At 37.5% G+C, this 24,995-nt stretch overlaps 1 protein-coding gene across 6 annotated transcripts in view; it reads right to left on the bottom strand.

Annotated features, from left to right (window-relative positions):
* The window catches only part of kif1b (kinesin family member 1B), a 117,601-nt gene that overhangs the window by 14,292 nt on the left and 78,314 nt on the right, over positions 1 to 24,995 (bottom strand). For 3 of the 6 annotated variants that reach the window (XM_051662153.1, XM_051662158.1, XM_051662154.1), the window contains 15 exons: positions 23,177 to 23,325; positions 21,595 to 21,773; positions 20,498 to 20,638; positions 18,172 to 18,423; positions 15,477 to 15,595; positions 15,272 to 15,357; positions 14,469 to 14,598; positions 13,501 to 13,645; positions 13,278 to 13,368; positions 10,587 to 10,705; positions 9,939 to 9,994; positions 5,657 to 5,765; positions 5,394 to 5,460; positions 4,682 to 4,766; positions 3,892 to 3,997 (listed from right to left, as the gene is read on the bottom strand). In XM_051662153.1, coding sequence (XP_051518113.1) covers positions 3,892 to 3,997; positions 4,682 to 4,766; positions 5,394 to 5,460; positions 5,657 to 5,765; positions 9,939 to 9,994; positions 10,587 to 10,705; positions 13,278 to 13,368; positions 13,501 to 13,645; positions 14,469 to 14,598; positions 15,272 to 15,357; positions 15,477 to 15,595; positions 18,172 to 18,423; positions 20,498 to 20,638; positions 21,595 to 21,773; positions 23,177 to 23,325 — 1,834 coding nt within the window. Of the gene's footprint in view, positions 1 to 3,059; positions 3,087 to 3,891; positions 3,998 to 4,681; positions 4,767 to 5,393; positions 5,461 to 5,656; positions 5,766 to 9,938; positions 9,995 to 10,586; positions 10,706 to 13,277; positions 13,369 to 13,500; positions 13,646 to 14,468; positions 14,599 to 15,271; positions 15,358 to 15,476; positions 15,596 to 18,171; positions 18,424 to 20,497; positions 20,639 to 21,594; positions 21,774 to 23,176; positions 23,329 to 24,995 lie in introns of all 6 variants that reach the window. The other 3 variants (XM_051662150.1, XM_051662152.1, XM_051662155.1) reach the window with 3 other exon arrangements.

The raw sequence follows: 24,995 nt of genomic DNA, 5'->3' as shown, positions 1-24,995 counted from the left end.
GTCTCAGGCAGCTCTCTGCTGATGTGTAAACTTTAACCAAACAGATGGTGCTAATAGCCAGACAATCTCCTCTTTCACTGTTAATAATATGAGGTGTAATGGCAGCTGTATCATGCAGTGCCAGAAGATCTCTGTGTTTAAATAGTTTGTTGATATGTTTGAGTCGCATTGAGATCAACACAACAGCAAGAGTGCTAACAGATGTTACATTATTAGTGATCTGGTGTGAGCTTGAAGCAGACTGTGTGTGTGTGTGAGACTGGGGGCTGCTGCGCTGTGCTGACTGCAAGCAAAAACACACTAGAGAGAGAGAGAGAGAGAGAGTGTGGTGCAGGTGACTCATCAAATGTCCTCAAATATCTGTCTCTCTTTCGCTCTTATTTCACTGTTTAAATGGCACACAGAGATGCACACTGGCTTGTCTGCGTCTTTATCATCTTCATTTTTATGCAGCATTTCACATTTCAACTGCAAACATAACTAATTTTATAATAAAGTGAATGGCTGTGATCAAATGTAATGTCAAGACTACATTTATCCTTATTGATTCATACAAATTTCTATTTTAAGAAACGTGGTGGCAAAAGCTCCTCTATTAATGGTTTTAAGGGGAGATACTAGAAGTGGTGATTTCTGTTGGAATTAACATTCAGTGTAACAGCCAATGAAATTTATATTATAATAAATAATATTATTATATATATTAATAAATATGTTTATATATATATATATATATATATATATATATATATATATATATATATATATATATATACATACACACACACACACACACACACACACACACACACACACACACACACACACACACACACACAGGTGCATCTCAATAAATTAGAATGTCATGGAAAAGTTCATTTATTTCAGTAATTCAACTCAAATTGTGAAACTCGTGTATTAAATAAATTCAATGCACACAGACTGAAGTAGTTTAAGTCTTTGGTTCTTTTAACTGTGATGATTTTGGCTCACATTTAACAAAAACCCACCAATTCACTATCTCAAAAAATTAGAATACATCATAAGACCAATAAAAAAAAACATTTTTAGTGAATTGTTGGCCTTCTGGAAAGTATGTTCATTTACTGTATATGTACTCAATACTTGGTAGGGGCTCCTTTTGCTTTAATTACTGCCTCAATTCGGCATGGCATGGAGGTGATCAGTTTGTGGCACTGCTGAGGTGGTATGGAAGCCCAGGTTTCTTTGACAGTGGCCTTCAGCTCATTTGCATTTTTTGGTCTCTTGTTTCTCATTTTCCTCTTGACAATACCCCATAGATTCTCTATGGGGTTCAGGTCTGGTGAGTTTGCTGGCCAGTCAAGCACACCAACACCATGGTCATTTAACCAACTTTTGGTGCTTTTGGCAGTGTGGGCAGGTGCCAAATCCTGCTGGAAAGTGAAATCAGCATCTTTAAAAAGCTGGTCAGCAGAAGGAAGCATGAAGTGCTCCAAAATTTCTTGGTAAACGGGTGCAGTGACTTTGGTTTTCAAAAAACACAATGGACCAACACCAGCAGATGACATTGCACCCCAAATCATCACAGACTGTGGAAACTTAACACTGGACTTCAAGCAACTTGGGCTATGAGCTTCTCCACCCTTCCTCCAGACTCTAGGACCTTGGTTTCCAAATGAAATACAAAACTTGCTCTCATCTGAAAAGAGGACTTTGGACCACTGGGCAACAGTCCAGTTCTTCTTCTCCTTAGCCCAGGTAAGACGCCTCTGACGTTGTCTGTGGTTCAGGAGTGGCTTAACAAGAGGAATACGACAACTGTAGCCAAATTCCTTGACACGGTGGCTCTTGATGCCTTGACCCCAGCCTCAGTCCATTCCTTGTGAAGTTCACCCAAATTCTTGAATCGATTTTTCTTGACAATCCTCATAAGGCTGCGGTTCTCTCGGTTGGTTGTGCATCTTTTTCTTCCACACTTTTTCCTTCCACTCAACTTTCTGTTAACATGCTTGGATACAGCACTCTGTGAACAGCCAGCTTCTTTGGCAATGTAAGTTTGTGGCTTACCCTCCTTGTGAAGGGTGTCAATGATTGTCTTCTGAACAACTGTCAGATCAGCAGTCTTCCCCATGATTGTGTAGCCTAGTGAACCAAACTGAGAGACCATTTTGAAGGCTCAGGAAACCTTTGCAAGTGTTTTGAGTTGATTAGCTGATTGGCATGTCACCATATTTTTTGAGATAGTGAATTGGTGGGTTTTTGTTAAATGTGAGCCAAAATCACCACAATTAAAAGAACCAAAGACTTAAACTACTTCAGTCTGTGTGCATTGAATTTAATACACGAGTTTCACAATTTGAGTTGAATTACTGAAATAAATGAACTTTTCCACAACATTCTAATTTATTGAGATGCACCTGTGTGTGTATATATATATATATATATATATATATATATATATATATTACATTAACATTAGGTTGCATCTTTCAAAGTCCATTTTCTTAGTGACATTTTACTCATATAAAAAAAACGTACTCTCCTGTTTCATGAGATCTGTAATTTTAGATATTGCTTCTTAAGTGAAATTAAGGTTATATATGGGCCATTATATCCTTAAAAAAAAAAAAAAAACATGTTTATTTACATATACAAAATTTTATCTTTTGACAAAAGGGAATGGCAATTACCAACAACTGAGTTTTTGATCACATTAAAGCAAAAATACATTTTCTATATGATTTAATATGATTTCACCCCCCTCAAATTTAATAGGGTGATGCTTAATTTCCATGGTTTAATAGTTTAAATGGGTAAAGTCACAAAACAAAAAGTTATTTATTTTGTGTGCATATTAATATGGCCAAAATTTATTTTGATACAAAAAATAAATAAATAAATAGCCTATTCACCAGTAATTCCTCTCTTAATTCATACTATAATGTAGAATCAATTAAGGGAGGGAGAGGGAAAACAATGACACAGGCCTACTGCTGTAACACATATGAGTAAATCTTAAAGAGTCTCATAAAGCAGTTTTGTTATGAAAACACTTTATGAGCAGGTGGTTGTGATACCTAGCAATATCGCTATCTATACAAAGTCTGAGCAAAACCAAGAGTCCACCCGCAGCAGGAAAAGGACAAGAACAAAAAAAGAAAAGAAAAAAGAAAGAGACAGAACAAGCAGAAACCATCAGCAACAGAAATATTAACAAATCAAAAGACAAGCGGCACCATTCAAATTAAAAGCCAAACGAGCAAATGAGAATAAAGCAAATTAGCATTAATTAGAAGAACACAACATGCAAATTAACAAAAAGAATATAAATGTACAGGGCACCATGCATATTATTTAAACTGTTGTTTGTCTGTTTGTTCACTAGATGTCTCTCTTGTTCCCTGGAGGAGTTTCTGGTCTAATGGATTTTTCCTCATAATAAAACGCAACCTGACATGTTCACCACGCTCTCCTGAATTCTAAGCAGTTAGGTATTTACATTAGGTTGATTTAAAAAGCATAAGCATGATTTAAAAACACACAACCTGGTATTGATTGCAGACGTGATAAATCTAACAGATTTACTAAATTAACTGAAGGTGTCATGGTTCACACACTTTTTGACCAATGCATTTCCAAGACTTTCCATGATTTTTCCATTTCTTTGTGTTAACTGGGTAAGTCATTTTTATAGAAACTGCCCTAACAAAGAGCATTTTCTTGCCAAGAAAATAACTAGAAAATTATATTCATTATAGAAATTTCCATAATTGTTCCAGGACAGTTTTACAATTCCTTGAAATTTCCAGGTTTTCCATGACCGTGGGAACCCTGAGGTGTATTTTCTGCATGTTTGGGATAGGACTCTCAGGTTTTCAAATTGTAATGTGGAGAGCTTACGCAACATACCTGCTGGAGTTGTGGGAGGATTTCAAGTTTTTAGCTGAGATGATGTTGAGAGACAGGACAGCGTCTGTAGCTGAATCATCCACTTCTGGCTTATTCCGGATTCGGCCTACAAGAGTGACAATAATCACTGTTAGAACACTGCAACCCTGTCTATAACACACTTTATGAAACACCTATTCACCTAGCAACTGTGTATATTACTGCGCGGCACCCATAGAGAGTTCACATGTCAGGAAAAATATCTTCAAGCAGAAGGATGGCACTTAATGAGTTTGATTAATAGGTAACATTTTAAAATAAGATTCCATTTGTTATCATTAGTTAATGCATTAGTAATCATGAACTAACAATGAACAATATATTTTTTACAGCATTTATTCATCTTTGTTAATGTTAGTTAATAAAAATACAATTGCTCATTGTTAGTTCATAGTGCATTAACTAATGTTAACAATAGCAAATTTTGAATTTAAAAATTTAATACTATATGTTGAAATTAACATTAACAAAGAGTAACAAATGCTGCAAAAGTATTGTTCATTATTAGTTTATGTTAACTAATGTTAGCAAATGGAACCTTATTGTAAAGTGTTACAGATAAACAAATATCGTTTGAATGAAAATTGGTGTCCTTAATAATAACCGTTTTATAAAAGCAATAAGGCACTTGAGGCCATACTATAATGTGATGCGCATAAAGAATTTGCAATATAGCAAAAACAATTTTTTTTTTTTATTTTAATACAAGTTCTATGTAAGATTGCATGACGAAATGTGTAAAATAACTCACCAACCACCAGCTCTCTGACGTCCTTCCAGTGGAGTTCACTGCCTTTCTCATGGATCAGAGTGACTGTGATTCTACGCTGGATGCCCTGAAATCAGAAGCAAACCAGGTTACCAAAAAAGAACAGAAGCAATCATTTTAATTATTTATACGTCCTTGGCCAAGGACAGTAAACACAATCCTTAGGCCAAACTACACATTTACTGACCGCCACTGCAGAGAGAATTTAATATTAATAGAGAAGAGAGACAGAGAAGAACATGGTGCATATAGACTAGGGGGTGCATTGCAATGAATTGATGTATGAAAATTCAATGCACTGAATACCAAATCTAATATTTCATTGTAATTACTATCATAATACCACATGTATTATGCATTCATACGTTTTTTATTTTCCTGGTGTATTGTTTTTGTCAATATTTTATGGCCTTATGTTAATTGAGATTTATTTATTTTATTGAGTTTATTTGTAAAGGGACAGTACAAAAACATAACTTTAGCTGACTGACTAAAAAAAAAAAAATAATTGTATGTAGAGATTGTAGCACAAGCTTATTTGCATCTCAAGTACCTAGAAAGCACTGAAAAGAAAACCAAAAAAAAAAAAAAAAAAAAAAAAAAAAAACCGTTGAACCCATATTTATACCCCTAATATAGAATATACAGAATATACACACCTAATAGAGAACAATAATCTAAATTTGTGAAATACCTGGTGCAATAGGTAGGTTCCATGACAGGGAAGACCACCTGTGTGATCCACTATTGCTGGGATATACCTTTAATAAGCAACATACAATTTATATTAGCAAACAACCTTTAAAACAATGTACACATGAATTTATGAGCATGTCTTGGCATTATGTTTTTAGTACGAAACTTACAAATTCTGTTGCTTAATGACCCAGAAGTAATGCACAACACCTTTCATCAGAGACATTTGGCTCATATGTAAATGAAATATGGTTCACTTACTCTCCGGTGGGCTCCAGTTCACTGATCTCGAACCAGGCCAGCAGGTCATACTTGCTTACACACTGACCCAGGTTGGATTTAGTGATGGTGTTCAGTTTGGTGGCTGGCACTGCAGGGAAAATGGAATATTAATAGTGCAGGAAGACACCAGAATATGGTGCACCATCTGGCTGATGTATTTAAATAGGCCTATTTCTGTACTGAAAAGACCAGGCTCTTTAAATAGACAGTTCACCCCAAAAAAGAAAAATTCTGTCATTATTATTCAGCCTTATGTCATCCTAAACCTGTATGATTTACTTTCTACCATGAAACGGAGGCTGTCAGTCCCTAACATTCAGATTTGGAAAGTCGGATTTGGAACAACATAAGGGTGAGTAGATAAAAACAGACTTTTAATTTTTGCCCTTTAAATGTCCACAAAACCTTTGAGCATGACAGATAAACAGTGAGCATGAGTCATGTAATGTAAGAAAACAAAGCATCAGCTAAAAGGGGGACAATATGTAGAGCCAAAAGAAACCCTACCCTACATCAGTGAGATCAATACAGCCTGATGTGTTGCTAAAAGAGGGGCGGCACTCTATTTCCTGCAGCAGTCTGCTGTAGCTCTAAAGTATGATGGCTTGAGGTTATAGAGGATGACATTGAGGAGACGCTGCAAGAAATGTTATTCTCACAGATGAAAGAAAAGCACTTCTCACGTGTAAGACGTTTGTGATAAAAAAAAAGAAAACAAAGTGTACTTGAGAGTGATATTCCAAAGCTACTAAGAACGATGGGTAAACACATAACCTAATTCAATTAGCACTACATCTTCAAAAAGTAACACGGTGATATAATAAAACACGAAATCAGCTGTCATTACAGTCTAGATCTACTTACCATGTAGAGACAAAAAGGAGGGAGGAATGACTTAAAGGCATAGTTCATCCAAACATGAAAATTCTGTCATCATTTACTTACCGCCATCTCCATAAAAATTGGTCTGATTCAAATGAGTCCAAAATTGGACATCCCTATTTCTCTCATTAGTTTCATGAATACATCAAGAGCCACATTTACACTACCGGGTCAAATGAGGGCGTGCTAGTGCGTGCCAGGGCCAACTGCGTTCCCACTGTCACTTAAAGGGCTTCATCGTGCCTCCTCGGGGCTTTCTCGGCCTTTGGCCCACCAATTACCCTTGGGCCAAACAAGGATTGAGGCGGGTTCAAAGGCGGAGTTTCACCAAACTTCCCAGGTTGTGTATCCAGTGCACAACGGTACAGATTCGGGAAAAATAATGTAAAAAAAAAAAAATGCGTGCACAGTACAAATTCGTTAAAACCCCCAATGGACAAAGTGGTGCCCAAAGAAATTACTTTCCATGCCTCTGTGAACTTTCATAGACGGTGTGCTGGGACATCCCGCTGTTAGTGGAGAGACGGTGAGTTGTCAGCGCTAACATATCTTGCTGTTTACATTCGATATAAACTCGATATTCTAGATAACTAGATACCTCAGCTTGAGCGTCCCTCTTGCTTGTGAAATTGGCAGGGTGTGTGACGTTGGCGTATTAAGGGCGGGTTTTTGGGCAACGCTGCGGAGTTATTGGCCCGATGGTGGGAACGCATATCAATTTTGGTCTTGCAGTTTGAGGTCTGAGGCTATTGGCCCTGTGTGGCCAGTTGATAGCCCTGGCTCGCACTGGCCCGATAGTGGAAAAGCGGCTAAGGAGAGCTGGGGCGGATGCCAACATTTTCAGTGAATAACACTTACATTTTAGTCTGTTCTAATTCAAAGCTATCATATGTATTCAGAAGACATTTATAATAATTTTATGATGCTTCTGCATCCTTTTTGAAGCTTGAAAGCTCCAGTCATCATTGCATGGAAAAAAAAAAGCAACCAGTGCATTCTTTAAGTTATCTGCTTTTTTATTCCATGACAGAAAATCATGTGGGTTTGGAACAGCATGAGGGTAAGTAAATGATGACAGAATTTTAATTTTTTTGGTAAACTATTTCTTTAAAGGAATAGTTGACCCAAAAATTATAATTCTCTTATCATTTACTCACCTTTATGTTGTCTCAAACTCGTATGACTTTCTTTCTTCCGCAGAACACAAACAAAGATATTTTAATGGATATCTGATGTCTGTATGCACATACAATGCTAGCGAATGGTGACCAAATTTTTAAGCTCCAAAAAGGACATTAAGGTAATACTTCAGTGGTTTAATCCATGTGTTCAGAAGCAATCCAATCAGTTTTGGGTGAGAACTGACCAAAATGTAACTCCTTTTTCATAGTACATCTTGCCATTGCAGGCTTTAGGCATGATCATGATTTCAAGTTTGATTACACTTCCTAGCGCTTGACGCATGTGCAGAGCGCTAGATGGTGCTAGCAAGTATAATCGAGCTTGAAATCATGATCGCCAAGGAGACTGTTGATGTCAAGATTCATAGTGAAAATGGAGTTATATTTTAGTCTTTTCTCACCCAAAATAGATTGGATCGCTTCAGAATACGTGGATTAAACCACTGGAGTCTTATTGATTACCTTTATGGTGCCTTTATGTCCTTTTATGAAAATGAAAATTTGGTCACTATTCACTTGCATTGTATGGACAAAAACACCTCATATCGTCATCAAAATATCTTCGTTTGTGTTCCACATACGAGTTTGAGATGACATAAGGGTGAGTAAATGATGAGAGAATTATCATTCTGGGTGAAATATTCCTTTAAAAAACACAAATGCTAAAACAAAACGCCACCATAACTGCTCACATTTGAAGGAAAGCCTTTATATCTAATCCTGTAGGGATCTGGATGGCCTAAATTTAAAGATATGTCAAACTTCCATTTCTGTGGGATTTTTTTATAGGATGAAAAAACGAAGAAGGGGTTCATTGGGCGGGATTTTAATGCGTCACTACAGTCACAATACATAAAGCACAGCACAGAGCCAATCACTATCAATCTAAACTACTCTGCTCCTTTAGAGCACCTCTGAGGCTCTGTACCAACCGTGGTGTTTGCGCACTCTGAGAACTGGGCTGTTGGGTACAGGGAGGAAGGGGAAGTGGGAGAGCTGATCTGCCCCATCCTCCAGATTGGCGACGGCTGTGGAGGCCAGGGCATTGGCGTGCTCCGAGAGTGTGTCCAACACCTGGCCGTGCACGTAACCGCTCATCAGGTACCTGATCAACTCGATCTTACGTGCATGATCTGGCAGGAAGACGCCAGTTAAAAGAACCAGGTGAGAGCGGAGGGAGTGAGGGTTGAAATGAAAGAGAAAGATGATATTAAAAGTACATAAAAATGGAAACGGATGAAGGATACAAGAAAGTCTCATTTACTAATGAGAAAAGAAAAACAATTAAAAAGGATAGGTGAATGGCTTGATGAATGACACTTAAGCTGTCAGCATTAAAAGAGAGGATGCAAATTTTGCCTCTACTCATGTTTATCACGACATCCCACCGCGTGCGAGATAGGAAAATGTAGTGAAAATGAATATATTTCGACACAGATCGATATAATATTGCATACTTTCTGATCTGTTCAGATTGAGACACATTCCAAAAGCTCAGTTCAGACTAAACTGTTTTGAGTCGGATACACCAATAAAAATATATATCTGGGCAAAGTCTAACTGAGCAAAGCCTCGGAGAGACAAAAACTCCTAATGTAATTCTTTTAAGTGAAATTTTATATAGCTGGTGTTAAATGAGTCTCTCAAACTGTCTGCATCTACAATCTTTAAATCACAAAAAGCTCTACAGCTTTTCCAATTATCTCTCATCTGGCTGTAACACCTCCAGATTCATATAGCAATATCTCAGACTATATAAAAGACAGATTCAGGTAAAGACCAATACGCTGTCCAGACAGATGACACTTCAAGGCTGCAGTCTTTGTTTTATTTTTGGTCATAAATTTGTTCCCTATCCAAAAAAAAAAAAAAAAAAATCTGACTTGTTAGATATATAGGATCGAAAGCCCCTGGAAAGAGAAACCATATCAAATAAGAGAGCCAGAGATTACAGCATAATTTAGAACTGCGAGGTTGCTCTGTGTTTAATGAGTCATGTAATGAATTACAATAATAATTAGTGAGGAGATAGAGCAGGATTAATGCTCCGGGCAAGGATTATTCAAGAAATCTGCTCTATTGTTACTTATGCAAATCTAAAACCCTTCAAGCTGTCTTCATGATCATGTTAGTGTTCTTTATGGAGACAAATTAAGTTGCAGTTTTTGAGTCGCACAGCAGTTTCCGTCATACTTTACCTGGTTTAGACAGAGGCATCGGTGGGGGGTAATACTTTCTGGAAGGCTGAGAAGGGCTAAGAGAGAAGAATATTCAATCAGACAAAAATAATAATAATAATAATAATAATAATAATATTGTTTTTCAAGATGTTAAGTCAACATAAAATCAAAATGAACCCTTTTCACTTTAACACACATTCCTGGTCCTAGTATCATGCATACTATTTCAAATAAATAAATAAATGTCCTCGTAATCTTTTGTCAAAATGTAATAACTTAGTCCACCACTGAAATAGAACACCCCCTTGTCATGGTCCAATCAATTACTGATGTATAAAATCAGGTCCTGTCCTACATTTTTTTCTTTCATCATGTTTCCTTCGGAAATGTCACATTACAGAAGTAAAATGGGTGGTGAATGCTGTTTCATTCATACTTAAACTAAGGCACCGAGGTCGTGACCTCATTTTCAAGATATTATCTGCTTTTTAACTAATTTGCTTTTTAGAAAAATAATGTATTACTTATAATAATACTAATCTTATACAAGAAGGATCTGATCTCCTTAATGTCTTTGGTTACGGCCTTATGACGCACTTAAAACAATTCACGGTACATGATTTCACTTATCATACTGTATATAAATACTGTGCAACAAGGCATTACCTGACCAATTCCTGTCCATGAAGGTGGAGTGGGTGCTGTTGGTAATGGCCAAACACTTCAAACACAATTGGCTTGGTCTTTATGTACTCAATAAAGGACTCTGTCACCTCCACTGAGATCTAGACAGGAAAACCAGTAAGTTGAAAGCACATTCATATTTGCATAGCTATGTGTAGTAGTGTGACATAATTATTACATTTATCAAGCCTGATAAAATGCTATAAAGCTGAAGCATGTAATTTTTTTCAATGTTACAATATTTTCTCCTTTACCAGCTTAATATTAGGGCTGGGTATTAGTACAGTTTTGCCGATTCGATTCCGATTCACAAGCTCTCGATTCAATATCGATTCATATGGGCATATTTCAGTTATAATAAACCTTTTGGTTACAAATGAAACAAATTCTCTTCCAGCTAATGCTGTTCATTATACAGAGGACCTTTTAACTAAGTACATTACAAAAATAAGAAATTTACTAATTATATTTTATTAGTTTTTAATAATTTTGGTCACTATTTGGCTTTTAAAAAATGAACAAATCCATGTATTTAATCAATAAATATTTCATTTTTTTTTTTTTTGTTACATATTTATTGTTAAATTGTATCATTTATACCATTTACAATTATTTACACTGATTTGTTGAACATGTGCTAAAACCGGTACTGTCTCTTTAAGAAAACCAGCGTTTCTGTAACAGCATCTGTATATGAGCGCATGTTAACGAGAAAGGACCCGAATGGCTTTATCTCATCTGTGCCATGGATGATTAGAATTAAATGTTTATTATTTGTTGTTTTTGATCAACAACTGACTGTAGGGAACAGAAAGGGTATTAAAAGATTCATTATTCAATGAAAAATTGGTCGCGTGGATCTCGTCTTTGGACACACACACACATTACACAGAACAACTTTTACTTTCAACATGCAGTGAAAGGATCTAGCTGCTGAATACTTTACCAAACACTATGACCATCTGCCTAATATGCTGTTGGTCCTCCGTGTGCCACCAAAAACAGCACTGACCCGCCAAGGCATGGACTCTACAAGACCCCTGAAGGTGTCCTGTGGTATCTGGCACCAAGATATTAGCAGCAGATCCTTCAAGTCCTGTAAACTGCGAGGTGGAGCCGCCGTGGATCGGACTTATTGGTCCAGCACATTCCACAGATGCTCAATCGGATTGAGATCTGGGGAATATGGAGGCCAGGGCAACTCCTTGAACTCTTCATCATGTTCTTCAAACCATTCCAGAACAATGTGTGCAGTGTGGCAGGACGCATTATCTTGCTGAAAGAGGCCAATGCCATCAGGGAATACCATTGCCATGAAAGGGTGTACCTGGTCTGCAACGATGTTTAGGTAGGTGACACGTGTCAAATTGACGTCCACATGAATGGCCGGACCCAGGGTTCCCCAGCAAAATATTGCCCAGAGCATCACACTCGCTCCACCGGCTTGTCGTCTTCCCACAGTGCATCCTAGTGCCATCACTTCCCCAGGAAAACGCTGCATATGTTCACGGCCATCCACGTGATGTAAAAGAAAACGGGACTCATCGGACCAGGGGACCTTCTTCCACCGCTCCAAGGTCCAGTGTCGACGCTCGCGTAGCCATTGTAGGCACTTTTGACGGTGGACAGGGGTCTTCATGAGCACTTTGACCGGTCTGCAGCTACGCAGCCCCATACGCAGTGTTGTCACACATTCCTCCTGTAACCAACATTAACATTTTCTGTGACTTGTGCCACAGTAGACCTTCTGTCGGTTCGGACTAGACGGGATAGCCTTCGTTGCCCTCGCGCATCGATGAGCCCTGGGCGCCCAACACCCTATCGCCTGTTGTGGTTTATCCCTCCTCAGACCACTGTCGGTAGGTACTCACCACTGCTGACTGGGAGCACCCCAGATGCCTTGCCGTTTCAGAGATGCTCTGACCCAGTCATCTGGCCATAAAAATTTGATCCTTGTCAAAGTCGCTCAGGTCTTTACTCCTGCATTCAACATGTTGACTATGGAACTGATTTTGTGCTTTCCATCTAATCAACCCAGACCTTGACATGTGGTCTTGTTAGGAGATGATCAACGTTATTCGCTTCACCTGTGAGTGGTCATAATATTTTGGCTTATCAGTGTACATTTTAGCCGCATAGTGCGAAATTTGGTTGCAAATGCGAGTAATTTCCTCTCACTGCAGTGGAGGGTTGCGCATAGAGTAAAAGATCGATCTTGGGATTTAAGAATCTATATCGAGATTGTTCAAATGAAGATCGCGATGCATCATAAAATCTATATTTTTACTCACCCCTACTTAAAATGCAGAGACAACTTTATGAAAGCCATCTGAATTTGATTCCCTTGAAAAATTTTAACATTGTGGCTCTCTGTAGTATAAATAACATTGTTTTGTTTGTTTGGGCACCCTGATCAGCCTGACACAGCAACACTGGCTCAAACCAATGGCACGGGTTTGGGGCCAGACTATCTATTTGTCCGACCAATTGCAGACAGGTGAGCATTCGGGAAACCTATTTGAAAACAATCATTACGTTTGCCTTGGTGATGCTATTGGTGCAGAAATCACACACCTCAGCTTTAATGAGAACACTTGGGTTGTGATGCCACCATCATTTATCTTCTTTTATTTTCCTTAAAAGCTTGTCTCTCACACTGCTTTTAACACTTACATTCTGTACGTGGTAAAAGCCCAGTGGGGCTCCTTTGCCTGTGTTCTTCAGGGGCTCTGTGCTGAACGCCTCATCGTGACGATGGAGGAAACTGTTGGCAGTGTGAGACAGAATTACTGAGAGAATCGTGACTGTGTGTATGCATGATTTGTGTGTGTGCTGTGTCTGAGTAAAGACCAATGAGAAGAGACAGAAGAGTTGCCATGGAGACAGGCTGACTCACTTGAACTGGCAGAAGATGTCTGCGTACTCAGGCGGGATGCCGTTTGCCTGCAGAACGGTGACGCGGAAGGTGAAAATGCTGCCCACCTCCAGATGCTCCGCCAAACCATCAATCAGCTTTGTTTCCACATTCCCCAGCTTCAGGTCTTAAGACACAAACATAAAATATTTATAAACATACCAAATATATGGTTACTGTTAATTTCAACATATAAAAATAAATTTTTAAAATCAAATGTTTTTTTTGTTTTTTTTTTAATGGAAAACATAAATATCAAGGAATAGTTCACCCACAAATCATGTCCAAACCTGTATGATGTTATTTTTTACATGAAACACATACGATTATCATGTGTGGCTTTAGAAGCCTATATGGCACATGAGTCACAGGGGATACTTTTATGGTGTTTTTTTGTTTGTTGATTTTAGAGCTAAACATTCCTAGTCACTCAACTTTTGTCATTGTATGGAAAACACCTAGTTATATATTCATTTTTTTTTTTTTTTTTTTTGCTTTACAGAAGAAGGAAAGTCATACAGGTTTGGAGCAACAAGATGGTGAGTAAATAATTGCAGAATTTAAATTTTTGGATTAACTAACCCTTTGAAAAGTAAAGTTGTAGTTAATATGTTGGGTTTTAATGTCTCTCTTTGGCCATTAGAACATTTTTATTTATTTATTTACAATGAAAAAAAAAAAAAATACATCAACGTTTTAATAAAAGAACGCCTGTAAATTCGTTTCAGTGGTCTTTGTATCTTTGAGGTCTTTTATTGACCTGTTAAAGCCACTAGAAAAATCCTTTCAGCTCTAAAGCTTTCAGGTCACTGAAGCTCAGAGAGTAAATCAAACAACATACCAAAAAACAACAGCAACTGTCTGGATGTGTAAGCATTTCTTTTGACTCAGACTGCACAGCTTTTTGCAGAGCTCAGGGTTTGCCTGCTGGCCGGTGCATCCACACTCACCCATATCATTTATTCTGTTTATCTCCTCTGAGGGGGTGTTGACCTCTGAACTCTGACCTTGGCCTTCCACAATACGCAGCTCTTCCAAAGAGAAGCCAGAGCGTGTCATGGACACAGAGGAGAAATCACTCTGTATTGGATAAGAGTGAAAAGGAGAGAGCAAAAAGAGAATTTTCAGCAAGCATACATGCAAGACAGAATTGCAAAATTTTTGACTCCTTAAGGAAGAGTCTGAAGTATCACAGTGCTGTGATCTACTGTGATTTTTTTAATGGTGAATTTTTGCAATTAAATTTACATTCTAAATTTTCTGCTAATTGCCAAACAATTAATTTAAGCATCCAAACTTTGGTATCAGACTTGAATAGCTTTGGTGCCAAAAATTGCTTGCGAATATTTTATTTGTGCTGCATAGTCGCATTGGCCCAAATCGAACAGGACTGTAATTGTGCAACTAATTACAAAACTTTCTTCAAATTGAAATTCACGAGTCCTACGCCCAAACATTGTGCATTTTCAAAGTTTACCCCTTTATTTTACATATGTTTGGCCTTTTTGACAGTTTTAATCATATGGACAGTGAGAGATTGTACTTTACGGTATGCTATGGTAGTGTTACTTGCATTGTGTTCTAGTAGTATTCTCATTTGTGAATCACTTTGGATAAAACCATATGCAAAATGAATAAATGTAAATCAAATGATGGGAAGAATAAGTGGGAACCGGATTGGGAAGTGTCACGAGCCAGATTCAAAAATGCGTCCCCATCATGGGCACGATGGATCAATGTGTCTAAGTTTTACCTTTTTGAAATACTCATCATCGAAGGAAATCTTAGCAGTGCCTGACTGACGCACACCAGATCCATAATCAGGGGCCTCTTCGTCCGCTACAACAAAACAACAAAAACAGCGAGTAAAAAAACTATTTAAGATTGGTATGTGGGACTGTGCTTGATTAATTCTCAGCCCAGTCTTAATTAATTCCTTAATATAGAGCAGTGCTTACCAGCAATGGCCTGAACCCCCACTCGCAGGAATCCTCGCACTTCTCCCTTATCTGTTACTATAGCGACACGATGCACCAGGGGCACAGGATACAGCAGGTTACTCAGGTACACGAAGGCTCTGGAGGAAAAAGAATGGTAATTATAATAATGCTCCAAGATGTCTTGCTGTCTGACTCTCTCCGAATATGTCAAAGAACTGAATGCATTAGTATGGAGGGTACAGCAGATGATAACAAATAGAGCCAGGAGAGCAGTGTTACTCACAGTGACTCAAACCCCTTTCACAGCAGGGCCACAAGTTCATTTCCATTACTCTGATTAACACCAGCAGAGAATACTGGATATGTTGTATCAGACACTACATAAAGAATTGTTGCATACAAATAAAAAAAATAAATAAAATAAAATAAATAAATAAATAAAAAAAAATAAAAATAAAAAAACGATCCGTCAACCTTGAAATTAAAATGCCAAAGATAAAGTAGGCCTGAAAAAAATAATGCATACATTGTGTTGTTGAACGCACAGTTGAGCACTATTCAGATTTGAATTTGAAATGAGGTATAAAACAGGCTTGATGTAATTCGAAAACAGGATAATTATTCTTAGAATTTGAATTTAAGGAAGTAGAATTAAAATGGAATGAAATTAAAAGAAATTCATATAATTGCTAGAAGTGTTATTTTTATTAATACATTTTATTTTTCAGTATGAATTGACCAAAAACATATAATCATATAACATATGGTCTTATTTCAGAAACGTTAGATCAAATGAATAACCAATGTTTAAAATGCCTCCTTTAGAATTTTTTTAATCAAATGTATATATATAAATAAATAAAGTAACACAATCAGGCTGTATTTGTTGACATTAGTTAACTACATTAGTTAACAAACAATACTGCAATTATTTTTTTTAATTTAACTTATTAATGGTTAATTAAACATTAGTTAATGCATCGTGAACTAACAGACTAACAATGAACAATTGTATTTTCATAAAATAACATTAACCTAAATTAATAAACACTGTAAAAACTATTCTTCATTGTTAGTAAATACTGCATTTACTAATGTTAACAAACAGAACCTTAAATGTAAAGTATTACCAATTAATTAATATCAATTCAAATTTCAACACATGAATTGAATAGGCATTAATGTATTAATTCTGTTTTTTTGCCCAACCCTGGTTGTATGGATAAATAAAACCAAAATTATGTATTTTGAGATTGTATCAAAATATTTTACGTTTTTTTGAGGCTAGGGGGCACACATAGTGTTTTTACAGACTGTTTGCAGTCGGAGAGCTCCTCCTCTCCCCCGTGGGCAACCTCAAGGCCAAGGAGAGCTATCATTGTAGCACATCAGTGATGTCACAATGACGCAGATCCTTTGCATCGATCCAGACTATGCTGCCTCTCTCATCCTTTATCTTCCTCTCTTGCCTAACTGACTGATAAACAACAGCTTTACTCATATGATAAAGTACACTGAATCAAATGATTATAAAAGAAAAATAATATAATAAAAAAAAAAATTTACAGTTATATAATAACAACAATATTACTATTAATATAAAAATAAATAAATACAATAAATTAAACCAAACACAAATGCATGAGTGTTAAAACAAAAGACAGATGGTTAATAGGCTGAGCTCTGATGATATGTACGAATGACTGTGGAGAGCTGAAAGAGGTAGCTGGTAGCGGTTCATTGATTCATTCTAACGTTTGTCTTCGTAATCTTTGTAACCCCTCCCTTGGCAGACGACATGGCGCATTCTTAAATTCAAAACAATTGTTTTCTATGAATGTATACCCACCTACGACTCTGGAGGCTGCTCAAATTTCTGCCGTGCCACAGAGCTCAACTTGAATATTTTCCATTAAATTTGACCCAAATCATTATCAATGGACATATATTATTTACTCTAGCCTTGTTCATTCTTTAAGAAAGGAAAAACCTTGCTAATTTTTGTATGTACTGTCTGTCACGTGAACCGTATTGACGTGCCCTGTGTTTGATACCTGTGCCGTACGCTTCTCGTCCAGTGTGTGACTGCCTTTAGAGAACATTTTTCACAACTCAATCAATTCCCAATGGATCATATCAAGTCCCACAGTTTTCCCCGGGTAATATCCTATTTTACACAGAAAAACTTCATTACAAAAGTTATGTTGACTTTGAAGTGCAGACACAATGTAAGCCAGTCATAATTTGACTTCCCCAAAGGGTGCAAACACTGGCATTTCCAAAACATTGCTGTTTGTTTAGGCAGACCGACACGCCGAATTCTACCTCGTACAATGCCATGAGCTGGCGGCAAACAACCTGTTTGGCTGACAAAGGAAGACGGGGAGAGTTTGGAAAACCTGTTTGGACATATTGGATATTTCTGCAATTACACCTGGTGGCATTGTAGTGCAGAAATTATACTTTAATTTTCAAGCGTGCAAAATGTTTGTTTATTTTCATGATGCTACTAAAATAATGGAGGCATTATTTGAATTGACAGCATTTGCAGTCAATTCAAGAGAAATCAGAAAAATGATAAATGAATAAGTCTTCTTAGATGCAGGAGCTCAACTAACAGCAGCACACCGATTCCAACCACCTCTCTCCATCTCTCTGTCACTCATTCTCTCTCCATCTCTGATGATTTCGCTGAGCAGTGGCCACCACCAACCTGCCCACCAGGATGAACCAGGGGGAACGGTCATAGAAGGGGTCCTGGCCATCGCTGAAGATGTCAGAGCCCTCCTCGGTCCCAGCGTCTGAGCTGGTGTCATCCACAAAAGCTTCGTCATCCATGAAGTCCTCCATCTCGCTCTGTCGTTCGTCGGCCAGCTCGGTGATCTCAGAATCAGTGGTGGAGAAGGTGGGGGAGGGTGTGCGGTCAGCCAGACGCTCGTTCACACAGCCATGAAAAATAGGTGAGCTAAAAAAGGGTGCGTGGGTAGGATGTAGGTACAAGCAAGAGTTTACAGTGTTATTTTAGTAGCCCACATGTAAAGGGCAAGATTTTAGACATCAAGGGTTTTATTTTCACTTCGTGCTATGACCACTATGACTGTATGCAACATCTTATCCAATTTTCGTGAGAGCACTAATTCTAAGTGCAATTTTTGTGCCAGTGCAAAGCACAAGTGGGCATGGGTAGGAGTATTTGCGCTACTGTGGGTGTATGCACGCAAACTGTGGGTTATTGTATGGTAATGAAGTGGTGCAATTTGTTATTTTTTTGTGATTTTTAAGTCACTGCAAAAGGGGCCGGTGGAAGAAGTTGGAGAGAGTAAATGTTTGGACTTGGTATGATGTTTTTGACCACTTCATTATTTTGATTATGTTTTCGTTTTGTTTGAAGTGTAATTTGAATTAAGAGATATTTTTTGTTTACATTTTTGGTGTTTAAATAAATGAATGACATTTTTCAAAGTCAAAATCGACCGGTAGAAGTGAAGTGCATTCTGATACAAACACTGTTAATACTAGCCATGATTTGTGTGACAGTAGGTGAAAATTAATAATAATAATAATAATTACATTCTCTATAATTAAACAGAGTAAATCCAAATCCTGACGAGAACCACATTTTCCATGCGTATAAAAGGAGCGTGTCACTGTCGTAGAAATATGTGACATGTGACATAGATGACATTCAGCAAGGATGCAGTTAATGCACAAAAGAAAGTCCATATTTCTATTCTTCTAATTCATAACAGACCACTTACACCAACATCTTTCAAATGAGCTGTCACTGGTGTTTGACAGGGAATGGACTATATAATAGGACGCAGACGGTGTCGGAGAAGAATCTCAGAATTAAATTGCACTTTACCCAGCCCATTACCACGTCGCAAAACCCACTTGCACCTAGACTTAGCGCATGCTTGCACGAAAATACTAAAACTTCATGGCCATGCCCATTGACATTGTGTGTATGACTTATGGCATAGCGCTGTGCTTAACCCTAGCTCTCTTAAAATAGGCCTCTAAAACAGAAAACCATAAAAATTGCAGGAAAATGAATCATTAATTCAAAATCAACGAGTTCAAAAGTCTGAGACCACACTGAAAATATAAACATGGAAATGAAATGTTTTAAGATTCTTGATATTTTATCATATTTTATAATCAAGAATCAAAACATACATTGACCATATTAACTCCTTTGTACAAAAGGTCAGATTTCCTTGCTTCCATTACAGCACACAAGATGCTCGTTGGAATGTTTTCAAATCATGCTGGGATAACATGGATCTATGGTTTGCACAAACTTGCCAAGTACAGTACATGTTCAATTCACTAAAAATTGTATGCTGATGCGTACTTGGTAGTGAAAACCATAAATTAGTGCAAAACAGAAGAATTTTCACTAGTGGTCTCGGATTTTTGGACCCCAATTCATTTAAACTTTACAAATCTTGAAGAGGTCATTGAAGCTATTCTAACTGTCAAAATGAAACAACAAAAAAACAAACAAACAAAAACATAAATCACAAAATGAATTCAAAACAAATTCTACAATGAGTGACAGATGGAAAGTCTAATTTTACACAAAACAAAGGAATTTCCACATGAAAGGAATGTGATGAATATTTAAAATAATGATAATCGATGAAAACAGTGCATTAAGAAAAAACAAACTACACAAGCACATAATGAAACAATTATATAAAGGGCATAAGTGCATAAGGATCGAGAAAACAGACATAAAATAATTTTAAAAAGAAGCAGCATGATTTAAATATGAAGAGGAAAATACAGTCTATGAAAATGACTAAACAAACATGTCATGAATGATTTATGCATGCCAACTTTAACTAAACATATTTCTAAAGCAAGCAGCTCTTCACACAGTGAAATGCAGTTGATGAAGGACAAACTGCATTTTAAGCCTTCTCTAAGCCATTTTGCAAGACATAACACAATACTAAAGAAAGATTTGACCTCTGTTAATATGCACAACCGCATCTCAGAGACAATGGAACAAGGTTAAGTGATTAGTGTACCTCCCAACCAGTTTGAACCAATGGAAGCGGTCATAGAATGGGTCACTGCCGGTCAGGGCACCTTCCCCATCATCCCCTTGATTGGAGGAGGCCATTTCACCTGCACGATCATACATTTCTCGCATTTGGTCAAGCCTTTGCCTGCAAGAGCAACAAAATATGGTTCAGTCAGAAATCAACATAGACTGAGGAAAGTTAAGGCCTTTCTCTTCAAGATTAAAATAATGCATTTCAAAACAATGTTGTTAAATACGTAATCTTTTTTATGTACGCTTTTACACCGCAACATTAAAGCATTAGAAGCCCTAGTCTGTTATTTTATTTCCATCAGAATCAAAATGTCAATGTTTTACTCCCACCACCCAGTGAAAGGATAAAACTCTGGCCAATAATGTGCTGTTTTTGACATACACATTAAAGTTGTGTGGTAATGTAGTTACAATCCAAATTAACATCTATAGGAGGAGGAATGGGACCAAACATTCCCAGTGGTGTAAAGCTCCCATTTGACACTTGGCATGGTAATGAGAGCTTGGTTATTTGGTACAATTGGAGGGTTGTTTCAGAGTTTGAACTGTTTGAAACTACAAAAATAAATAAAATTGCCACCCCACCACAGCGGGTGTGAGCTCGAATGACAAAGACAAAGAACATCAATAGTACAACCATTTAACCTATTAAAATGGGCAATTATAATTGCAGAAAATGTGCGCTATGTATAATGTTGGATGCTGTCGACAAAACCATGGAAAATGGTAATGTAACTGACACGTGCAAGGCAACCCTCAGAGTCTGATGGATGTCAAAACTTGTTCATCCCCAGTAAAATACTGAAATTGCCATCCGATTGCCTGAGTTTTATCATGTTCTTTTACAAACAAAACCCTGAGAAACAATTACCTCCAAATTTTAAAACATACAAGTAAAAAAACAGCACCTGTAAAAGCTTTGAAACTGAGCTTTGGGATTTCTCTTTTGGCAGCAATTACGAAGTATTCTAAATGTTTTGGTTCCAAATAATAATTGCACAAGAAGTAAAAGACTTCTGTTAGATCACTCTGTAGATCACTGGAGCAGGCTGGCAGCCTGAGGCTTACTTGAGCTTCTCCAGCGACCAGTAATGAGTGGCTCCATTCTTCAGGTCCTGTACCTCCACAGCCACCACAGTACGAGGGAAAGGCCTGGAATCACGCTCTTTCTCAGGCTCTGAAGTTAGCAGCTCCGGGGGCAGTGGAGAGTACAGGGTGTCCGTGAGCAAGACAAACTGGAATTGGACCTATAGACAGAGCAGAAAAATGAGAGACATAAGGGAAGGAATGACAGGGAAATTGGGGCTGTGTAGCTTAGTGGGTAAGACCTGGGCTAATAACCCAAAGGTTGCAATAGTTCACCCAAAAATTTAAATTTTCTCATCATTTACTCACTTTCATGCCATGCCAGATGTGTATGACTTTGTTTTCTCTGCTGAACACAAAAACAAAGAGTTTTATAAGAATATTTCACAGCTCTGTAGGTGAATGGTGGCCAGAAATTTGAAGGTCCAAAAAGCACATAAAGGCAGCATAAAAGTAATTCACACAAATCCAGTGGTTAAATCTATATCTTCAGAAGCGATATGATAGGTGTGAGTGAGCAACAGATCAATATTTAAGTCCCTTTTTTACTATAAATTATCCTCCCTTCCCAGTAGGTGGCAATATGCAAGAAGAATGTGAATCGCCAAAAAGAAAAAGAATGTGAAAGTGGAGATTTATTGCAAAAAGGACTTAAATATTGATCAGTTTCTCACCCACACTTATCATATCGCTTCAGAAGACATGGATTTAACCACTGAAGTGTATTTCTTTTATGCTGTCTTTGTGATTTTTGGAGCTTGAATGGTCTGGTCACCATTCACTTGAATTGTATGGACCTACAGAGCTGAAATATTTTAAATCTTCATTTGAGGATTAGTAAATGATGATGGAATTTTCACTTTTTGGGTGATCTATCCCTTTAAGTCACATGTTTCAAATGTGTTCAAATAAGAAACGCAGGAAAGACAACTACGCTCATCAAGCCATTTCATGGCGCTTTTAACTACAGATTGCTCAAGGGTTACTCTTCTTGACGAAAAAAATAAAATGCATGCTGCTCTGGATAAAAAACTACTGAATGAAAAATAAAGTAAATTTAATGAAATTGAATACAGATCTAAAAGAGTTTCCACATACTAAAGAAAAACAAATAAAAAAATTGCTCTGCACCAACTGAAGCTATAAATACTTGGTAACAAGCAAGAGCATATGATAAATCAGAAACATCTCAAGGCTCCACAGCAGGGGTCTTACACAGAGCAGTTGAGCAAAAGAGGCATAAACAACCAAAAGTGGAGCAAGTGATAGAAAAGCAAACTAACAAAATTAGCAGTGTGTGATCTTTTTGACATTTATGAGGCAACTGCTATAAGCTGACACATGGGTAAACTGACAGTAAAGCAACAGAGATTTGACTAAAAACAGGGCAAATATACCATAATGCCCCCACAAACTAAAATGTATCACAGTTTAACAACATGAGTGAATTTATCAAACTGTTTCAAATCAGTTACATGATATCTTTAAATAACAGTATATATATATATATATATATATATATATATATATATATATATATATATATATATATATATGACCATACCTTTTTCTTGAGCTCCACACTGATGGCGTTGGCTTCTTTGAGGTATACAGCATTGCCCCACAGCTGGTCTCTGACAGAGGTAAACTGGTGGTACCTCCACTTCCTGAAAGCCCACTGGGCCAACTCATACTCATGCTGGGTCCAGGGCACTGCTGAAATACAAGAGAGATGGTGACTTCAAGTTTAATAGTTGATGTAGTAGTAATAGTATACAAATAAACAAAATAGTAGTGTGGATAATGCACATTTTTTTAAATATTCATAGTGAACTACAATGTAAAAACAATGTTCATTTAATTTTTCAGTACTGTATGTGTACATCTCAACTGCTAGATGAAAATCCAAAAGTAGAACCTACAGTTGAAGTCAGAAGTTTATATACACCTTAGACAAATACATTTAAACTCAGTTTTTCACAATTCCTGACATTTAATCGTAGAAAACATTCCCTGTCTTAGGGCAGTTACGATCACTATTTTAAGAATGTGAAATGTCAGAATAATAGTAAACAGAATTATTTATTTCAGCTTTTGTTTCTTTCATCACATTCCCAGTGGGTCAGAAGTTTACATACACTTTGTTAATATTTGGTAGCATTGCCTTTAAATTGTTTAACTTGGGTCAAACTTTTTGGGTAGCCTTCCACAAGTTTCTCACAGTAAGTTGCTGGAATTTTGGCCCATTCCTCAAGACAGAATAGGTGTAACCGAGTCAGGACTGTAGGCCTCCTTGCTCGCACACGCTTTTTCAGTTCTGCCCACACATTTTCTGTCAGATTGAGGTCAGGGCTTTGTGTTGGCCACTCCAATACCTTGACTTTGTTGTCCTTAAGCCATTTTGCCACAACTTTGGAGGTATGCTTGGGATCATTGTCCATTTGGAAGACCCATTTGTGACCAAGCTTTAACTTCCTGGCTGATGTCTTGATATGTTGCTTCAGTATATCCACTTAATTTTCCTTCCTCATGATGATCTATTTTGTGAAGTGCACCAGTCCCTCCTGCAGCAAAGCACCCCCACAACATGATGTTGCCACCCCAATGCTTCACAGTTGGGATGGTGTTCTTCGACTTGCAAGCCTCACCCTTTATCCTATAAAAACATAACGATGGTCATTCTGGCCAAACAGTTAAAATGTAGTTTTATCAGACCAGAGGACATTTCTCCAAAAAGTAAGATCTTTGTCCCCATGTGCACTTGCAAACTGTAGTCTGGCTTTTTTATGGTGGTTTTGGAGCAGTGGCTTCTTCCTTGCCAAGTGGCCTTTCAGGTTATGTCGATATATGACTCGTTTTACTGTGGATATAGATACTTGTCTACCTGTTTCCTCCAGTATCTTCACAAGGTTCTCTGCTGTGGTTCTGGGGTTGATTTGCACTTTTCGCCCCAAACTACATTCATCTCTAGGAGACAGAATGAGTCTCCTTCCTGAGCAGTATGATGGCTGCGTGGTCCCATGGTGTTTATACTTGTGTACTATTGTTTGTACAGATGAACGTGGTACTTTCAGGTGTTTGGAAATTGCTCCCAAGGATGAACCAGACTTGTGGAGGTCCTGAGGTTTTTCTGAGGTCTTTTGCTGATTTCTTTTGATTTTCCCATGATGTCAAGCAAAGAGGCACTGAGTTTGAAGGTACACCTCTAATTCAGTACACCTCCTATCAGTAGCTAATTGGCTAATTGTCTAAAGGCACAGTTAACTTCTGACCCATTGTAATTGTGGTAGTCAATTAAAAGTGAAACAATCTGTCTGTTAACAATTGTTGGAAAAATTACTCGTATCATGCTCTAAGTAGATGTCCTAAACAACTTGCCAAAA

Source organism: Myxocyprinus asiaticus, chromosome 29 (assembly GCF_019703515.2).
Source record: "Myxocyprinus asiaticus isolate MX2 ecotype Aquarium Trade chromosome 29, UBuf_Myxa_2, whole genome shotgun sequence".
NCBI lineage: Eukaryota > Metazoa > Chordata > Actinopteri > Cypriniformes > Catostomidae > Myxocyprinus > Myxocyprinus asiaticus.
Note: the sequence above shows the minus strand (reverse complement) of the source record. Positions and strands in the feature narration are given on the sequence as shown.